Here is a 22408-nt window from a genome sequence, read left to right as displayed (position 1 = left end):
TAAAAAAGAAGCATTGCAGTTTTTTAGATAGCTTCAACTCGGAAAGCGATCAATTCAATGTTGCCAAGTTGTTTAAAGTTCTGGAAAAAGATAAGCTTGATATGAAGAAGACAATAACAGTGAATAACTTTTTACTAAAAAAATCAAGGGTGAAACATTTGCCACGTTATGTTAGTGATGAGGAAATTATGGCATTCTTCAACGACTTTTCTCTATCGGTGGGTCAACCAAATGATTTGCGTCCGATGATTGAAAACGAGCTGTGGACGTGGTTTGAATCGTGGATCTGTCCAGAAATACTAGGAAAATTGAGTAATATCGATCTGATATTTAGAGATTTGATATTAAAATTTGACAAACTCAATAAACCTAAAGATAATAAAATGAAAGCAATTTTGAAAAAAAGTGATGTACTAAACTGTCTTAGCGAAATTCAGAATGATAACAATAACCTAGAAGGTAAGGAAGCAAAACAATTTCAAAAATATTACATCAATCGCCGTATTATATACAAATATAGTAAACCGACCAATGACGAAGATGTCGATGAAGTTGAGAAAACAGGTATGGAAGACAACATTGAAGAACTTTCACGACAGATGAGTGACACTCAGTTTGTTGAAGAGCTTGAGGAAACATTTGAAGACCATCAGATCATCGTACTTCTGGCAGACCCCGGAATGGGGAAGACTAGCTTGCTTCAGTTTGTAGCGTTTGAAGTGCAGAAGCAAAATGTCGTTAATGTACTGTTGGTGTATTTCAACGAGTTGGTGATGGAGCTCGACAAAAAGGAACACATTTCAAACTTGAAGGTGCTTAATGTGCTCAAAGTGATCCTTTCAGAGCGAAATTGCGATCTCATTGAAAATACCCCACATGAAAGGGATGACAGAGGCTATTCCATTCTTATACTGATGGATGGCTTCGACGAGATCCACTCTAAGTACACCGACAGGGTGATTGAGATGCTGGAACAACTCATGTTGAAAAAGAGCATTCGAATCATCATCAGCGCCAGAAAACATATGCAAGTATTATTAGAGAGTAAATTTAATGTAAGATCTATGTTTCTGGAGCCGTTCAGTGTGGAAAACCAAATCAAATATTTGAGAAAGATGTGGCACGTCCCAGATCTAGATGAACATTGCTTTGCAAGCTACTCGACACATATTTTAAACACATTTAAATCAAATATCCCTTCAAATTTAGGCGAAATTTGTGGTGTGCCACTCATGGTAAACATGCTGGCGGAGGTTTATTTAGAAAAATTTAAAAATTACCATTTATTGCAGAAACAGAATACAAATCAGCTCGTTGATCTGACTAAAGACAAAATTAATATTGCACAGCTATACGAACAGTTTATAAGAAGATGTTTTAACAAAACAATTATGGAAAAATTTAAGCCCAAATTTGCTCTGAGCGACGTTGAATTGGATTCATTGATGGGTGATTTTATTTTGAAGCATCAGTTGTTAGCTATGGAGCTGCTAAACATTGAAGTACGTAAGGAATTGTTAAAAAATCAATATTATAGAGAAATACACGATCAATTTAAAAACCGATGCGAACAGGAATCAGATACATCACAACTGGTTCATGTAGTCCAGCAGAAGGTTAATTTTTGCCACCGGTCTTACAGTGAATACTTTGTGGCAAAATATGTATGCGACAACATTTTTACGTTGTCAGGAGAAATTGTCATACGCATTTGGTCTACATATATTGTTGCTCGAAGATTGTCTATGACCAAGATGGAAGGAAACCAGGTATATCTCAAGATCTTAAATAATCTGTGTAAAATAAGCTGGAAGATTGCACTGTGGGCATGTGAGTGTGACTGTTTGGGTATCATTTCCTCTTTAGAACGACATTTTAAATCATTCTCAACTAGCAACCTAACGGCTATGATACTGGTTGCTGCGAAACGTGGGTTTGTTGAAATAATTGAATTCATATTAAAGAATAAAGGTGACGTGAATACAGTGGATGAAGATCAATGGAGTGCTATTCATTATGCAGCTCAAAATGGACACGATCAGTTGATGCAACTGTTGATTGACAAAGGATCCACTGTTAACATTTGTTCAACTACCGGTAGAACTCCACTTCATAACGCAGCATTCAATGGTCATAAGAACGTTGCAGAACTCTTGATATCAAACAATGCTGATGTGAATGCAGTGGATGAGAATCAATGGACTCCTTTGAATTTAGCTGCTCAAAATGGACACGATCAGTTGATCCAACTGTTGATTGACAATGATGCCATTGTTAAAATTTGTTCAATTTCCGGTATAACTCCACTTCATAGCGCAGCACGGAATGGTCATAAGAACGTTGCAGAACTCTTGATATCAAACAATGCTGACGTGAATGCAGTGGATGAAAAACAATGGACTGCTATCCATTATGCAGCACAAAATGGACACGATCAGTTGATCCAACTGTTGATTGAAAAAGGATCCACTGTTAACATTTGTTCAATTACCGGTAGAACTCCCCTTCATAACGCAGCATTGAATGGTCATAAGAACGTTGCAGAGCTCTTGATATCAAACAATGCTGACGTGAATGCAGTGGATGAAGATCAATGGACTGCTATCCATTATGCAGCCCAAAATGGACACGATCAGTTGATCCAACTGTTGATTGAAAAAGGATCCACTGTTAACATTTGTTCAACAACAGGTAGAACTCCCCTTCATAACGCAGCATTGAATGGTCATAAGAACGTTGCAGAACTCTTGATATCAAACAATGCTGACGTGAATGCAGTGGATGAAAAACAATGGACTCCTTTGAATTTAGCTGCTCAAAATGGACATGAACAGTTAATCAAACTGTTGATTACGAACGGTGCCGCTGTTAACATTTGTTCGACTACCGGCAAAACTCCACTTCATAGCGCAGCATTCAATGGTCATAAGAACGTTGCAGAACTCTTGATATCAAACAATGCTGACGTGAATGCAGTGGATAAAGAACAAAGGACTGCTCTTTATTATGCAGCTCAAAATAGACACGACCAATTGATCAAGCTTTTGATTAATATTACTAAAAAACAAATAAAAATACCGAACCTACTACAAGACGGAACATATATAAGTAAAATCCAATCGGGTTACCACGGCGAAGTATTTCAAAAACACGTTGCAGTAGCCTATTTTCTACGGATGCGGAGAGACAGTTTCAATGTCAGATTGGCATATGAAATGGCAAAAGCCGACAAGTATGATGACGTAGTGATCTTTGACGATGGACGTGAGGTGATACACTTCCTCCAGGTGAAGCACGCCGTTGTCAAAGGTGGCGAGGTAATTGTTATCGATTTGAAGGCACTATTTCCGACTGAGGAAAAAGATCAACACAACGGAGACTTCAGTATTTACAAGTACCTGGAATCCTATCTGAAAGTTGTTGAAAACTTTAAGAAAGACCAATACAAAAAGCAGTTCTATATACTTACTAATAAGGATTTAAAAATCTCCGATGTTGATTGGGTGACGCCTATTGAGGTAGAAGTAGATGAAATCCTACGATTGCCTGGATCCAAGGCCCGACACCTGAAACTGAATCCAACCGAAAAAGCTATTAAGGAGTTGAGCAATTTTATCAACAAAGATTTCGAAAACCTTAAAAAGGCAATCAAAGAGCTTTTCAACAATGGAACCGTCAGTAAAATTTTAGAAACCTATAGTACTCCTCTGAAAGACGTTTTAACAATAAAAAAGAAGCATTGCAGTTTTTTAGATAGCTTCAACTCGGAAAGCGATCAATTCAATGTTGCCAAGTTGTTTAAAGTTCTGGAAAAAGATAAGCTTGATATGAAGAAGACAATAACAGTGAATAACTTTTTACTAAAAAAATCAAGGGTGAAACATTTGCCACGTTATGTTAGTGATGAGGAAATTATGGCATTCTTCAACGACTTTTCTCTATCGGTGGGCCAACCAAATGATTTGTGTCCAATGATTGAAAACGAACTGTGGACGTGGTTAAAATCGTGGATTTGTCCAGAAATACTAAGAAAATTGAGCAATATCGATCTGATATTTAGAGATCTGATATTAAAATTTGACAAACTCAATAAACCTAAAGATAATAAAATGAAAGCAATTTTGAAAAAAAGTGATGTACTAAATTGTCTTAGTGAAATTCAGAATGATAACAATAACCTTGAAGGTAAGGAAGCAAAACAATTGCAAAAATATTACATCAATCGCCGTATTATATACAAATGTAGTATACCGACCAATGACATTGAAGTTGAGAAAACAGGTATGGAAGACAACATTGAAGAACTTTCACGACAGATGAGTGACACTCAGTTTGTTGAAGAGCTTGAGGAAACATTTGAAGACCATCAGATCATCGTACTTCTGTCAGACCCCGGAATGGGGAAGACTAGCTTGCTTCAGTTTGTAGCGTTTGAAGTGCAGAAGCAAAATGTCGTTAATGTACTGTTGGTGTATTTAAGCGAGTTGGTGATGGAGCTCGACAAAAAGGAACACATTTCAAACTTGAAGGTGCTTAATGTGCTCAAAGTGATCCTTTCAGAGCGAAATTGCGATCTTATTGAAAATGCCCCACATGAAAGGGATGACAGAGGCTATTCCATTCTTATACTGATGGATGGCTTCGACGAGATCCACTCTAAGTACACCGACAGGGTGATTGAGATGCTGGAACAACTCAAGTTGAAAAAGAGCATTCGAATCATCATCAGCGCCAGAAAACATATGCAAGTATTATTAGAGAGTAAATTTAATGTAAGATCTATGTTTCTGGAGCCGTTCAGTGTGGAAAACCAAATCAAATATTTGAGAAAGATGTGGCACGTCCCAGATCTAGATGAACATTGCTTTGCAAGCTACTCGACACATATTTTAAACACATTTAAATCAAATATCCCTTTAAATTTAGGTGAAATTTGTGTTGCGCCACTTATGGTAAAAATGTTGGCGGAGGTTTATTTAGAAAAATTTAAAAATTACTATTCATTGAAGAAACAGAATACAAATCAGCTCATTGATTTGACTAAAGAAAAAATGAATTTTGCACAGCTATACGAACAGTTTATAAGAGGATGTTTTAACAGAAAATTTATGGAAAAATTTAAGCCCAAATTTGCTCTGAGCGACGTTGAATTGGATTCATTGATGGGTGATTTTATTTTGAAGCATCAGTTGTTAGCTATGGAGCTGCTAAACGTTGAAGTACGTAAGGAATTGTTAAAAAATCAATATTATAGAGAAATACACGATCAATTTAAAAACCGATGCGAACAGGAATCAGATACATCACAACTGGTTCATGTAGTCCAGCAGAAGGTTAATTTTTGCCACCGGTCTTACAGTGAATACTTTGTGGCAAAATATGTATGCGACAACATTTTTACGTTGTCAGGAGAAATTGTCATACGCATTTGGTCTACATATATTGTTGCTCGAAGATTGTCTATGACCAAGATGGAAGGAAACCAGGTATATCTCAAGATCTTAAATAATCTGTGTAAAATAAGCTGGAAGATTGCACTGTGGGCATGTGAGTGTGACTGTTTGGGTATCATTTCCTCTTTAGAACGACATTTTAAATCATTCTCAACTAGCAACCTAACGGCAATGATACTGGTTGCTGCGAAACGTGGGTTTGTTGAAATAATTGAATTCATATTAAAGAATAAAGGTGACGTGAATACAGTGGATGAAGATCAATGGAGTGCTATTCATTATGCAGCTCAAAATGGACACGATCAGTTGATGCAACTGTTGATTGACAAAGGATCCACTGTTAACATTTGTTCAACTACCGGTAGAACTCCACTTCATAACGCAGCATTCAATGGTCAAAAGAACGTTGCAGAACTCTTGATATCAAACAATGCTGACGTGAATGCAGTGGATGAGAATCAATGGACTCCTTTGAATTTAGCTGCTCAAAATGGACACGATCAGTTGATCCAACTGTTGATTGATAATGATGTCATTGTTCACATTTGTTCAGTTGATGGTATAACTCCACTTCATAGCGCAGCACGGAATGGTCATAAAACCGTTGCAGAACTCTTGATATCAAACAATGCTGACGTGAATGCAGTGGATAAAAATCAATGGACTCCTTTGAATTTAGCTGCTAAAAATGGACACGATCAGTTGATCCAACTGTTGATTGACAAAGGATCCACTGTTGACATTTGTTCAACTACTGGTAGAACTCCACTTCATAACGCAGTATTCAATGGTCATAAGAACGTTGCAGAGCTCTTGATATCAAACAATGCTGACGTGAATGCAGTGGATGAAAAACAATGGACTCCTTTGAATTTAGCTGCTGAAAATGGACACGATCAGTTGATCCAACTGTTGATTGACAATGATGCCATTGTTAACATTTGTTCAATTGCCGGTATAACTCCACTGCATAGCGCAGCACGGAATGGTCATAAGAACGTTGCAGAACTATTGATATCAAATAATGCTGACGTGAATGCAGTGGATAAAAATCAATGGACTCCTTTGAATTTAGCTGCTCAAAATAGACACGATCACTTAATCCAACTGTTAATTGACAAAGGATCCACTGTTGACTTTTGTTCAATTACCGGCAGAACTCCACTTCATAACGCAGCATGGCATGGTCATAAGAACGTTGCAGAGCTCTTGATATTAAACAATGCTGACGTGAATGCTATGGATGAAAAACAATGGACTCCTTTGAATTTAGCTGCTGAAAATGGACACGATCACTTGATCCAAATGTTGATTGACAATGATGCCATTGTTAACATTTGTTCAATTGCCGGTATAACTCCACTTCATAGCGCAGCACGGAATGGTCATAAGAACGTTGCAGAACTCTTGATATCAAACAATGCTGACATGAATGCAGTGGATAAAAATCAATGGACTCCTTTGAATTTAGCTGCTCAAAATGGACACGATCAGTTGATCCAACTGTTGATTGACAAAGGATCCACTGTTGACTTTTGTTCAATTACCGGCAGAACTCCACTTCATAACGCAGCATTCAATGGGCATAAGAACGTTGCAGAACTCTTGATATCAAACAATGCTGACGTGAATGCAGTGGATGAAAAAAAATGGACTCCTTTGAATTTAGCTGCTGAAAATGGACACGATCACTTGATCCAACTGTTGATTGACAATGATGCCATTGTTAACATTTGTTCAATTGCCGGTATAACTCCACTTCATAGCGCAGCACGGAATGGTCATAAGAATGTTGCAAAACTCTTGATATCAAACAATGCTGACGTGAATGCAGTGGACAAAAATCAATGGACTCCTTTGAATTTAGCTGCTCAAAATGGACACGATCACTTGATCCAACTGTTGATTGACAATGATGCCATTGTTAACATTTGTTCAATTTCCGGTATAACTCCACTTCATAGCGCAGCACGGAATGGTCATAAGAACGTTGCAGAACTCTTGATATCAAACAATGCTGACGTGAATGCAGTGGATGAAAAACAATGGACTGCTATTCATTATGCAGCTCAAAATGGACACAATCACTTGATCCAACTGTTGATTGACAAAAGATCCACTGTTAAAATTTGTTCAATTACCGGTAGAACTCCCCTTCATAACGCAGCATTCAATGGTCAAAAGAACGTTGCAGAACTCCTGATATCAAACAATGCTGACGTGAATGCAGTGGATGAAGATCAATGGACTGCTATCCATTATGCTGCCCAAAATGGACACGATCAGTTGATCCAACTGTTGATTGAAAAAGGATCCACTGTTAACATTTGTTCAACTACAGGAAGAACTCCCCTTCATAACGCAGCATTGAATGGTCATAAGAACGTTGCAGAACTCTTGATATCAAACAATGCTGACGTTAATGCAGTGGATGAAAAAAAATGGACTCCTTTGAATTTAGCTGCTCAAAATGGACACGATCAGTTGATCCAACTGTTGATTGACAATGGTTCCACTGTTGACTTTTGTTCAATTACCGGTAGAACTCCGCTTCATAACGCAGCATTCAATGGTCATAAGAACGTTGCAGAACTCTTGATATCAAACAATGCTGACGTGAATGCAGTGGATAAAGAACAATTGACTCCTTTGAATTTAGCTGCTGAAAATGGACACGATCACTTGATCCAAATGTTGATTGACAATGATGCCATTGTTAACATTTGTTCAATTGCCGGTATAACTCCACTTCATAGCGCAGCACGGAATGGTCGAACGAACGTTGCAGAACTCCTGATATCAAACAATGTTGACCTGAATCCAGTGGATAAAGATCATTGGACTGCTATTCATTATGCATCCAAAAATGGACACGATCAGTTGATTCAACTGTTGATTGAAAAAGGATCCACTGTTGACATTTGTTCAACTACAGGAAGAACTCCCCTTCATACCGCAGCATTGAATGGTCATAAGAACGTTGCAGAACTCTTGATATCAAACAATGCTGACGTGAATGCAGTGGATGAAAAACAATGGACTCCTTTGAATTTAGCTGCTCAAAATGGACACGACCAGTTGATCCAACTGTTGATTGACAATGGTTCCGCTGTTAACATGTGTTCAATTACCGGTAGAACTCCACTTCATAACGCAGCATTCAATGGTCATAAGAACGTTGCAGAACTCTTGATATCAAACAATGCTGACGTGAATGCAGTGGATAAAGAACAAAGGACTGCTCTTTCTTATGCAGCTCAAAATGGACACGATCCGTTGATTCAACTTTTGATTGACAAAGGATCCACTGTTAACATTTGTTCAATTACCGGTAGAACTCCGCTTCATACCGCAGCACTCAATGGTCATAAGAACGTTGCAGAACTCTTGATATCAAACAATGCTGACGTGAATACAGTGGATAAAGAACAAAGGACTGCTCTTTATTATGCAGCTCAAAATGGACACGACCAATTGATCAAGCTGTTTATTAACAACGGTTCATCTGTTAACATTTGTTCAATTGCCGGTAGAACTTCACTTCATACCGCAGCATTCAATGGGCATAAGAACGTTGCAGAACTCTTGATATCAAACAATGCTGACGTGAATGCTATCGATAAAGACCAAAGGACTGCTCTTTCTTATGCAGCTCAAAATGGACACGATCAGTTGATCCAACTGTTGATTGACAAAGGATCCACTGTTAACATGTGTTCAATAACCGGTAGAACTCCACTTCATAGCGCAGCACGGAATGGTCATAAGAGCGTTGCAGAACTTTTGATATCAAACAATGCTGACGTGAATGCAGTGGACGACAATCAATGGAGTGCTATTCATTATGCAGCTCAAAATGGACACAATCACTTGATCCAACTGTTGATTGACAAAAGATCCACTGTTAAAATTTGTTCAATTACCGGTAGAACTCCCCTTCATAACGCAGCATTCAATGGTCAAAAGAACGTTGCAGAACTCCTGATATCAAACAATGCTGACGTGAATGCAGTGGATGAAGATCAATGGACTGCTATCCATTATGCTGCCCAAAATGGACACGATCAGTTGATCCAACTGTTGATTGACAATGATGCCATTGTTAACATTTGTTCAATTGCCGGTATAACTCCACTGCATAGCGCAGCACGGAATGGTCATAAGAACGTTGCAGAACTATTGATATCAAATAATGCTGACGTGAATGCAGTGGATAAAAATCAATGGACTCCTTTGAATTTAGCTGCTCAAAATAGACACGATCACTTAATCCAACTGTTAATTGACAAAGGATCCACTGTTGACTTTTGTTCAATTACCGGCAGAACTCCACTTCATAACGCAGCATGGCATGGTCATAAGAACGTTGCAGAGCTCTTGATATTAAACAATGCTGACGTGAATGCTATGGATGAAAAACAATGGACTCCTTTGAATTTAGCTGCTGAAAATGGACACGATCACTTGATCCAAATGTTGATTGACAATGATGCCATTGTTAACATTTGTTCAATTGCCGGTATAACTCCACTTCATAGCGCAGCACGGAATGGTCATAAGAACGTTGCAGAACTCTTGATATCAAACAATGCTGACATGAATGCAGTGGATAAAAATCAATGGACTCCTTTGAATTTAGCTGCTCAAAATGGACACGATCAGTTGATCCAACTGTTGATTGACAAAGGATCCACTGTTGACTTTTGTTCAATTACCGGCAGAACTCCACTTCATAACGCAGCATTCAATGGGCATAAGAACGTTGCAGAACTCTTGATATCAAACAATGCTGACGTGAATGCAGTGGATGAAAAAAAATGGACTCCTTTGAATTTAGCTGCTGAAAATGGACACGATCACTTGATCCAACTGTTGATTGACAATGATGCCATTGTTAACATTTGTTCAATTGCCGGTATAACTCCACTTCATAGCGCAGCACGGAATGGTCATAAGAATGTTGCAAAACTCTTGATATCAAACAATGCTGACGTGAATGCAGTGGACAAAAATCAATGGACTCCTTTGAATTTAGCTGCTCAAAATGGACACGATCACTTGATCCAACTGTTGATTGACAATGATGCCATTGTTAACATTTGTTCAATTTCCGGTATAACTCCACTTCATAGCGCAGCACGGAATGGTCATAAGAACGTTGCAGAACTCTTGATATCAAACAATGCTGACGTGAATGCAGTGGATGAAAAACAATGGACTGCTATTCATTATGCAGCTCAAAATGGACACAATCACTTGATCCAACTGTTGATTGACAAAAGATCCACTGTTAAAATTTGTTCAATTACCGGTAGAACTCCCCTTCATAACGCAGCATTCAATGGTCAAAAGAACGTTGCAGAACTCCTGATATCAAACAATGCTGACGTGAATGCAGTGGATGAAGATCAATGGACTGCTATCCATTATGCTGCCCAAAATGGACACGATCAGTTGATCCAACTGTTGATTGAAAAAGGATCCACTGTTAACATTTGTTCAACTACAGGAAGAACTCCCCTTCATAACGCAGCATTGAATGGTCATAAGAACGTTGCAGAACTCTTGATATCAAACAATGCTGACGTTAATGCAGTGGATGAAAAAAAATGGACTCCTTTGAATTTAGCTGCTCAAAATGGACACGATCAGTTGATCCAACTGTTGATTGACAATGGTTCCACTGTTGACTTTTGTTCAATTACCGGTAGAACTCCGCTTCATAACGCAGCATTCAATGGTCATAAGAACGTTGCAGAACTCTTGATATCAAACAATGCTGACGTGAATGCAGTGGATAAAGAACAATTGACTCCTTTGAATTTAGCTGCTGAAAATGGACACGATCACTTGATCCAAATGTTGATTGACAATGATGCCATTGTTAACATTTGTTCAATTGCCGGTATAACTCCACTTCATAGCGCAGCACGGAATGGTCGAACGAACGTTGCAGAACTCCTGATATCAAACAATGTTGACCTGAATCCAGTGGATAAAGATCATTGGACTGCTATTCATTATGCATCCAAAAATGGACACGATCAGTTGATTCAACTGTTGATTGAAAAAGGATCCACTGTTGACATTTGTTCAACTACAGGAAGAACTCCCCTTCATACCGCAGCATTGAATGGTCATAAGAACGTTGCAGAACTCTTGATATCAAACAATGCTGACGTGAATGCAGTGGATGAAAAACAATGGACTCCTTTGAATTTAGCTGCTCAAAATGGACACGACCAGTTGATCCAACTGTTGATTGACAATGGTTCCGCTGTTAACATGTGTTCAATTACCGGTAGAACTCCACTTCATAACGCAGCATTCAATGGTCATAAGAACGTTGCAGAACTCTTGATATCAAACAATGCTGACGTGAATGCAGTGGATAAAGAACAAAGGACTGCTCTTTCTTATGCAGCTCAAAATGGACACGATCCGTTGATTCAACTTTTGATTGACAAAGGATCCACTGTTAACATTTGTTCAATTACCGGTAGAACTCCGCTTCATACCGCAGCACTCAATGGTCATAAGAACGTTGCAGAACTCTTGATATCAAACAATGCTGACGTGAATACAGTGGATAAAGAACAAAGGACTGCTCTTTATTATGCAGCTCAAAATGGACACGACCAATTGATCAAGCTGTTTATTAACAACGGTTCATCTGTTAACATTTGTTCAATTGCCGGTAGAACTTCACTTCATACCGCAGCATTCAATGGGCATAAGAACGTTGCAGAACTCTTGATATCAAACAATGCTGACGTGAATGCTATCGATAAAGACCAAAGGACTGCTCTTTCTTATGCAGCTCAAAATGGACACGATCACTTGATCCAACTGTTTATTGACAAAGGATCCACTGTTAACATTTGTTCAATTACCGGTAGAACTCCACTTCATACCGCAGCACTCAATGGTCATAAGAACGTTGCAGAACTCTTGATATCAAACAATGCTGACGTTAATGCAGTTGATAAAGAACAAAGGACTTCTCTTTATTATGCAGCTCAAAATGGACATGACCAATTGATCCAACTGTTGATTGACAAAGGATCCACTGTTAACATGTGTTCAATTACCGGTAGAACTCCCCTTCATAGCGCAGCACGGAATGGTCATAAGAGCGTTGCAGAACTTTTGATATCAAACAATGCTGACGTGAATGCAGTGGATAAAGAACAAAGGACTGCTCTTTCTTATGCAGCTCAAAATGGACACGATCAGCTGATCCAACTGTTGATTGACAGAGGATCCACTGTTAACATTTGATCAACTACCGGTAGAACTCCCCTTCATAACGCAGCATTCAATGGTCATAAGAACGTTGCAGAACTCCTGATATCAAACAATGCTGACGTGAATGCAGTGGATAAACATCAATGGACTTGTTTGAATTTAGCAGGATTGTTTAACGACGGTCCCACTGATATTATTTTTCTTTTCTTTTTTATTTTTATTATTATTATAACTATTATTTTTATTTGCGCTTGTATCATTCATGACTTGTCCGGGGGTGAGATTTGAACTCATTACTTTGGCAGTTAGAGGTACGAGTGCTAACCAATCCGTTTCTTTTCCGTATTCAAATCATCAATATGATTGTCAATAGTTCCTCTCCGCGTCAATATATTGATACATGTGGGGTTTACTTAAAGCCTGGCTGTACTTTTCTCGGCTTGTTGAGTTGAAACGCAGCCTCACATTGGCTTTCAATTTCTTCCACCGACACTTTGTCACCTACTTTCGTTATTTCTTTAAAATAAACATGTGGAGGAAAGGCAGTACGTGTAATCTTCTAATGTCTACATATGTGCAAAATGCATTCAATAGGGGAAATGGCTCTAATGTTGGCCTATGGATCTAAGATTGGGTCCATCGCTATAAGTCTGCTATTTATGAATTTTATCTAGATGAACGTGTTATTAGGACGGATATTTTTGGTCGCTATTGAAAATTTAGTCGATTGATAAATTTATGTATGGGCTCAAATTAGGGACATATAGGCCGACATTACATACATTTCCCCTATATATTTTGATTTTTATCATAATATGATAATATTATATTATAAGCTGTTCAACTTCGAACGCCTCCATAAAAGGCTAGCTGATCGAAGTCGAGCGGGCTTCACTCGTCCGATTCACCGAAGCTTGAAAGAAACACGAATGATGGCACGGGAGAAAGAGAGAATAGCGATAGACAATTTGTTTGTAGACGTCGACTGCAACAGAAAAAAAATAAAACTAGCAGTCTCTTCGTCGTATTGATTTTGTCGATTGAAGCCGATATTGTGACGCCCTGGGTAGAACTGCATTTCACATCTCAGCATTCAGTGCACAATAGTGATCAAAGAATAGGAATTCAGTCACCCGTTAATGGGAAATGAAAAAAGAGTTTTCTCGGGAAATATGCAAAAATGCTTAAAAATTAGCATTATCAAAGTTGCTTTTGGCGGAAGAATCACGTTCACACACATTCACTTGATGTTGGCAAATGAGATAAATTAGCTCAAAAAGTTCGAAAATACAAAATAGTAAATTACACCAGTTTGTTAGGCAACTACCTCGAAAAACCTTGAAAACCTGGAATTAGCAAGGAATTTCAAAAGATCTTAAAAGCCTGGAATTATAAGAAAATTTTGCCATCAACCAGGGATTTTTTTATTAAGTAAGTTCATTAGAGTACCAGAATCATGAAAATGTGTCTAGTCCTGTTGCGAAAATCTACTTTTCTGAGCTCTATGTAGCGAATCGTCTTATTTGTGTTGCGACAGCTCAAAGCTATAAATTTTATTATTATTAGTTTGAATTTATTTTAGTTCAATACAATCTACTTACCATCGATCTCAAGCTTCGTAATTCACAAATGCAATATGTTTAATAAATTCAACATTATTTTAGGATTAACCTGTACGTAATTAGTGTTAATTAATATAATCTTATTAGGCATAATAAAGTATTGATTGTAATTTACTTGTAAAACTGTTTAACACTTCCTAACACAATGATGACAAATCAATAATATGATGATGATCTCTTACCAATATGACTACAGATCGGACTCGATTTTCCGGAGACTCGATTATCCGGGGTTCGATTATCCGGAATTTTAGACTCCATTATCCGGAGTATTTTTTTTGCGCCACCACGATCCATTATCTCCCACACTATCTTTCATAACGTTGTGATTGTACGACGGGTTGTCGAATGGAATCACTTGTCGGAACAGTGTTGTGTGTGTGTTTTTTTATATATTTTTTTTTATTGAACACGATTAATTTAAAATATACAGTACATATTTTTCACTTTTTCTTCTTGTACCTTCTTCTTTTCTTCTTTTTTTCTTCTTGTACCTTTTCCCTTTTCCTTGTTGTGTCATTTTTTAACTTCCCTTAACCTAGCTTAATACTAACGTTAACTTGGGAAGCCGATTGCCCACGGCGTACTCGGGGTTAATAACACACTCACTCATATACACTCACCCATATCCACTCATTCTTTATCATCCATACCATATGTACATTAACGAACACACTTTAAGAAAGGGAAGGGAAACCTAACCTAACTTAACCTATCTTAACCATAACAAACTATAGAGCATTTATGTCTTTGAATTAAGTTATTAAACTTGAGTAATTACTAAATTCTTTTTGCAAAAATTGTTTTCTTCGATTCATTTCTAAATCCAAAATCCTTTTGAAATCCTCTAAACTTCCATTCATATAATTCTTCAGATTGTAAATAACTGTGTTGGCTAAAATCCACAATCCCAACTTTTCGTTTTTCTTCCCTAAACTTTTATCCAATATTTCTAGAGGGTCTGCAACATTGATTCTAAGGTTAGTAATTATTTGCTCCGTTACATATTTCCAAATAATAATGATTTTAATCGACGTTTGATATCATCAGTTTCTTTACACTTGCTACAAATACTATCATCTGTTCCACGAATCATGTGTTTTAAAAGCTTGCTGCGAGTTGGAATAATATCGTTTATGAAATAATACAAGGGTACTCGAAGATTTGAATCAATGAATTTCATATTCATGTTAATCCTAACATTTTTCCAAGTCAAGTTAATATTTTTCATTTCTATTGCTGGTTGAATCTGCAAACTGTCAATAAAAAAGGAGTAAATTTGTCATCCTCACAAGATTTTCTGCTTCTCTGCCATAAATACCGAAGGTTCTTCCTAGTTTAAGGTTATTTCTATTAATGAATAGAAAATCTTGTGAGGGATTTGAACCGTTCATAACTGAAGTATTTAACAAGTTACGAATTAACAGTGCTTTAATTTTCCTGCCAACATGAACCAATTCCAAACCCCTTTCTCTTTTTCTTAATAAAGTTGATTTCTATTTATTTTAAATAAGTTTCCCATCCACAAATAGTTACCTACCATTAGCCGGAATTATCTGACCCACATACCACAATTTGGATAAAATGTATGTGTTTAGGATCCAAATTTTTTGGATCATGTTTAAATTTCTAAATTTTGCCTTAATTAACGTGTTTTTAATAACGTTCAACTGAATATCATAAGCTATTGAAATAGTTGCTTCCCAAGAATTTTTATTGGTCACACCTAATATTTTCATTTCGTCAACCTGATGAATATTGGCACTATTAACTTTCAAGTCGTTACAACAAACACCAATTTTTATTGTTTAAACTAATCCTAGCTTCCTTAGCAAACATTGCCATTATCTGAAAGATCTTTTCAAATTCACCTTGATTCTTAATAATAATAAAGATATCGCCAGCATAAACAACTACTTTAATGAATGTACCATCAAACAATATGCCCGGAATTGCATCAGAGAGCATTACAAGTAATGGCTCCAAGTAGAGTACGAAAAGAACCATGCTAAGCGGACATCCTTGTCGAACCGAACGATCAATCCCTATCGCGCTTGTCAAACTTCCTGATACTAGCAATCTGGAAAATGCTCCTTCGTATAATTTTTTTAAAAAAGCAATAAAAACCGAGGGAACCCGATTTTTTTCAAAACTAGCCAAAGGTAATTTCTATCGACGCTGTCAAAGGCCTTCTGAAGATCTAGACTCAAAAAGACAATCTTAAAAGATTTTTTCTTATTAGAATTCGCTACTAAATTCCTTGAAACTTTTCAATTGTCGACGCAAGATTTCTGGTAAGGCCCAATCAAATCAGGCAAAACTAATTGAATTCTGTTTGCCAGAATTTTTGAAAACAATATACAGTCAGGAATCCTTATTGCCGGGGTAACGGGGGCGTGAATAAGGAACCGCGAATAAGGATACCCACAGCTTATGGGATTTTCACTAATGGGGGCTGTAGTGGATTATCTCATTTGTTACAATATATAGAGCTATACTGTCTTCGACAAAATTGTTGTACTGAGATAGACCAACAAGCCTGTGTCATTGGATTCAGGTTTAATTGGGAACTACGCCGCTTGGGGCGCTTCACTTTTATGTTACTTGTGACGGGTGTTATAATATATGGATCTTAGGTCCAACATAGAATATTTCGTGATCCTGGCCATATAAAAGTTACTGTCTTCAGAAAAGTTGTTCAAGTGACCAAGTCCTTTTGGATGGTGGGCATAATAGTTCAAAACTCTCTCACTACGCAGCGCTAGTGTGCATGTGAACTTCCTATATAAACTGTATCTCAAGAACCTGGCCATATAGAACGTTGCTGTCTTCAGCAAAGTTGTTCAGGTGACCAAGTCCTTTCGGATGGTGGTCATATTATGTAAGAACTCTCTCACTACGCGGCGCTAGTGTGCACATGAACATCCTTAATATGTTATTTCTGGAAAACTTGTCCATTTAAGATGTTGCTGTGCAATGCGAGGACACAATTTTAAAATCCAAGATGGCGGCCAGCGGTTCAAGAAAACCGTCACATACGCTGCAATATGGGTATTTTCGGAAAATGGATGATGTGTAGAGGCTGGAAATCGATGCCAGATGTCATTTTAGAACCCAAGATGGCGGCCATCGGTTCAAGAAAAACTGTCAAATACCCTACAATATGGATATTTTCGGAAAGGGGATGACGTGTAGAGGCCGGTAATCGATTCCAGGCTACATTTTAGAATCCCAGATGGGGGCCATCGGTTCAATAAAAACTGTCAAATACCATACAACATGGGCATTTCCGGAAAGGGTACGACGTGTAGAGGCCAGACATCGATGCCAGATGCCATTTTAAAATCCAAGATGGAGGCCATCGGTTCAAGAAAAACTGTCAAATACCCTACAATATGGGTATTTTCGGAAAGGCCAAGATGGAGGCCATCGGTTCTAGAAAAACTGTCAAATACCCTACAATATGGGTATTTTCGGAAAGGGGATGACGTGTAGAGAGGCTGTAAATCAATTTCGGACGCCATTTTAAAATCCAAGATGGCGGTCATAGATTCAAGAAAAACTGTCAAATACCCTACAATATGGGTATTTTTGGAAAGGGGATGGTGTAGAGACCAGAAATAAATGCCAGACGACATTTGCCAAGATGTCGATCACCAGTTCAAAACAACTGTCAAATACTCTACAATATGGGTATTTCTGGATAGTGAATGACGTGTAGAGACTATAAATCGATGCCAGACGCCATTTTCTAATCCAAGATGGCAACAATCGGTTCGAGAAAAAGTGTCAAATACTCTAAAATATGGGTATTTTCGGAAAGGGAATGACGTGTAGGGGACGACGGAGGAGTTTTGTGCAGCCAAGAACATTAGCTTCAAGGCTTTGCTGCTCCTTGGTAACGCTCCGTTGCATCCACCCACCATAAGCAATCTCACCATAATGCTTCTATACATGCCACCAAAGATCACGTATTTGATTCAACCGCTTGATCAAGTCATCATCAAAAATTTCAAGCTGAAGTATGTCAAGAGAAGCTACAGGTTTATTCTGGAAACAGCAGATAATGAAGGCCTTTCACTAGTGGATACACGAAAGTAGTTCAGCATCAAGAATTGTTTCGACTGCTTGGATTTGGTTCTAAAGGATATAAAACAAAGCACGTTTGTTCTGGCAACACTGGCCGTTGCCCTGCTCCATCGCTGCAGTGAATTTGGAACGGAAGGTAGCATAGAAAATCACAAACAATAAAGCATCGGTTAGAAAGTGCGTAAAAGTGAGTTTTAGTATTCTGTGCTTTGGGCATTTGTGGAAAGTTTGTGGACAAATTTAGGTCAGGCACGTATAGTGAAATGCAACGGAGAGCACGATATAAAGTTGAAAGTGAAGGAGAAGACGACTCACAGATAGGCGAAAGAACATTTCAGAGCGGTCAAGTTAGAAGAAAGGTTGATTGAAGGAGGAACAACAACTAAAATTTTTGATCAACTTTATTTACGGTTGATTTACAAAAAAAAAACGGGTTTGTTTTTCTATGACCCGAAACTTGATTGAAACTGCTTGAAAAAAATTCTTCCGTCGTATTTCGCAAATTCACAATGCAATGAAGACGACAACGAAGATTTGAAGATCATGTCCGAAATTCAACAAATTCACGAACACTTTGGTGCACCGGGGATAAGAAACACGGTCAAATCAACGAAATCATAAGAGATGCACCGCCTACAACAGATGAAATTGTTAGCAAAATGGACCCATCTACAATTAATATTGATTATATTTTCATTCCACCATGGCAGAAATCGAGTTCAAAATAAATCAACTCTCCGAGTTCGAAAGCTTCTGCACATTGGAAAATAATGTCAAACAGAGTGCAAAAATGCAAGTTTTGCTAAAGAATGTCGAAACGTTGCCATCTTGCTCAATGATACGTTATACACATTATACAAATTACACACAATATGCTTGGTAAGCATTATTCAGAAAAGTTAATGCGAGGCAAGATTTTGAGCTCCAAAATACCCTAAAACATTAATTAGATCAAATTCATCTTCTTAATGGATTATCACCAAACCTACCCCGTAAACGCTCCACGTTAACTGGGCTGAACTGATACGAGGCTGTCTATAGCCACTAAATATCCCTTCGAAAGCCATTGGATCCTTAAATGGTGGCAGACATCGAATTTGGGCCTATACACGTCATCCCCATAAATAGTTTACGTTAAAGCAAAGGCCGACATCTTCGATTTCAAAATGGCGGGTGGCATCGATATCTGATCTCTACACGTCATCCCTTTTCCGAAAATACCCATATTGTAGGATATTTGACAGTTTTTTTTAACTGATGGCCGCCATCTTGGATTCCAAAATGACGTCTGGCATCGATTTCCGTCCTCTACACGTCGTACCCTTTTCGGAAATACCCATATTGTAGCGTATTTGATAATTTATCTTGAACCGACGACCACCATATTGGATTCCAAAATTACGTCTGGCATCGATTTCCAGCCTCTACACGTCATCCCCTTTCCGAAAATATCCATATTGTAGAGTATTTGGCAGTTTTTCTTGAACCAATGGCCGCCATATTGGATTCCAAAATGACATCTGGCATTGATTTCCGGCCTCTACACGTCGTCCTCTTTCCCGAAATACCCACATTGTAGGGTATTTGACAGTTTTTCTTGGACCAATGGCCGCCATATTCGATTCCAAAATGACATCTGGCATCGATTTCCGGCCTCTACACGTCATCCGCTTTCCGAAAATACCCATATTGTAGGGTATTTGACAGTTTTTCTTGAACCGATGGCCGCCATCTTGGATTCTAAAATGACATCTAGCATCGATTTCCAACCTCTACACGTCATCCATTTTCCGAAAATACCCGTATTGCAGCGTATGTGACAGTTTTTCTTGAACCGCTGGCCACCATCTTGGATTTCAAAATGGTGTCTGGCATCGATTTCCAGCCTCTACACGGCGTTCCCTTGCCGAAAATACCCATATTGTAGGGTATTTTACAGTTTTTCTAGTATCGATGACCGCCATCTTGGATTTTAAAATTGTGTCCGAAATTGATTTACAGTGGATAGTGTGGGTATCCTTATTCGCGGATAGCCCAGCAATAAGGATCCGACAATAAAGATTCCTGACTGTATAATCTGTGTTCAGTAAGGATATTGGTCTAAAGTCTTGTACTGATGGGTTGCTAGCTTTTGGTATAAAAGTTACCACATTATCTTTAAAGCTAGAGGGCGGCACGATTCCTTGAATGAGATAACTATTGAAAAGGTTTAAAAGGTCTTTTATAGAATTTCAAAAAATTTTAAATAGAATTCATACGATAGTCCATAACATCTAGGTGATTTTTTCTTTGATGCATTGTTTAAAACGAATGCTAACTCCTCCTCATCTATCGTTCTTATCAAATATTCTTTTTGTTCAAGTTTCAATCCTTTCGTGATGAAGTTCATAGATTGATAATCCAAAGAGTCAGAGTTATTATGATTGTTTTCAAAAATAGATTTGTAGTACTTGCAAAATTTATTTTTTTATTTTATTGCTATCGGTTGTTATTTCATCTTCGATCTTTAGACGTGACGTTGTTTGTTTCCTATCATTTAGTTGAGCAATTTGAAAAATTCCCATTTTCTCTTCTTCAACTAGAGAATTTGAGAGAATTCCTGAAGTTTTTGTTTTTCTATTTCAAATAATCTTTTTTTAATGAAGTCCATTTCTGAATGAACGTCATATCCTGCGTTTAACCTGGTTGAAAATTCTTGCATGGCTTGATAATAAATGCTCTTTTCATTCATTATACTAATGTTCCTATTAATAGTGTAACTTCTGAAGAAATTTCTTGTAGTTGTTTTGAAATCTGTGTTCCACCATGAATTAAAGTCAGTTTGATATTTATATCTGCGCTTGCAGTTTTCAATGTTCGATTTATAATCTGAGATAAGTTGATCGTTTTTAAGTGTTGCAGAATTTAGTTTCCAGTAGGCTGATTTCGTTGTAGCCGGGCTAGGAAGCTCATTGATCTCAATCTTTAATATTACCGCATGGTGATCTGAGAAAGCAAGAGGTACTGTTCTCAACTCACAAGCTTTATCTAGTACATTCGTGGAAAGATAAAATCTATCCAGTCTTGATGCACTATTTCCTCGGAAAAAGTGAAAGCAGGTTTCTTTGACAAAAATTTGGCCACGTCTGTAACCTTCATTTTGTTAACCAATTGTTGCAAACCCTGTCAGAAATTATTGGTTCCTCTACTATCCTCCTTTTGTAAACAACAATTAAAATCTCCTCCTATAGCCAGACCGTCAAAGTTCTTATTTAAGTGTAGTGCTATGCTTTCTGTGAAAAAATCATTCCTTTCTTTTTTGTTTAGATATCCTGACTGTGCATAGATGTTGATGAAATTGATTCCATTAATAATCAAAGATATAATTCGGCCGTTAGGGTCTACTATTAATTCAGAAAAGGTAAAAAAAATCCGAATGGCCACTGCCGTAGATCGACTCAAACTACTGTAACTGAGAATAATTTCATAATTTGGTAAAAATGACGATGATGTAACGTTCATTTATGGAAAAAAAAACTATGTCAATATCATTGAAATTAACAAAATTTCTTACTAACGATTGCTTTTCCTTACACACGATCCCGTTTAAATTTACTGTTGCAACTTTTAACGATTTTCTATTCATCCTTCTGATTTTGTTGACAGCTCAGTTGGCCGCTTAGATGGCCACTTACTTGAGCACTAATTTTTCGTTTTTTCGGATCCAGCTCAGACATTTCACTTTCACCTACATCATCCTGGAGACCAGCGAAAACGACATCCGTTCTCTTACTCCCTGAAGCTGCTCTCTTTAGCTCAGCTAGCCGGCGTTGCTAACTCGCTTATCATCTCTCCATTTTCGCTGCAGCTCCGACAAAATTTGCGTCACTGCCCTGCTGACAACGCTCCACGTCCTCTCATCCCGGCACATTTCACTGACGACATTTCTCGCGCTAAGGGCCGGCATCTCCACTCGCACTGCCTAAAATCTTGTGCAGTCGAAAGCTACGTTCTCCG

At 37.9% G+C, this 22408-nt stretch overlaps 1 protein-coding gene across 1 annotated transcript; it reads left to right on the top strand.

Moving 5' to 3' along the window:
* The first annotated feature begins 1324 nt into the window (after positions 1–1324).
* On the top strand, positions 1325–22377 carry LOC135712091 (uncharacterized). The gene is made up of 3 exons (XM_065235068.1): positions 1325–4483; positions 7007–9730; positions 22260–22377. Exons 1-3 carry the CDS (start codon positions 1392–1394, stop codon positions 22375–22377), a joined length of 5934 nt encoding a protein of 1977 aa, XP_065091140.1. The 5' UTR covers positions 1325–1391.
* The last annotated feature ends 31 nt before the right edge of the window (positions 22378–22408 follow it).

Source organism: Ochlerotatus camptorhynchus, unplaced genomic scaffold, assembly GCF_037179485.1.
Source record: "Ochlerotatus camptorhynchus isolate MF236.1 unplaced genomic scaffold, CSIRO-AGI_Acam_v1.1 ptg000457l, whole genome shotgun sequence".
In the NCBI taxonomy this organism is placed as follows: domain Eukaryota; kingdom Metazoa; phylum Arthropoda; class Insecta; order Diptera; family Culicidae; genus Ochlerotatus; species Ochlerotatus camptorhynchus.
The sequence above is the reverse complement of the archived record's forward strand: the minus strand, read 5'-3'. Positions and strand labels throughout refer to the sequence as shown.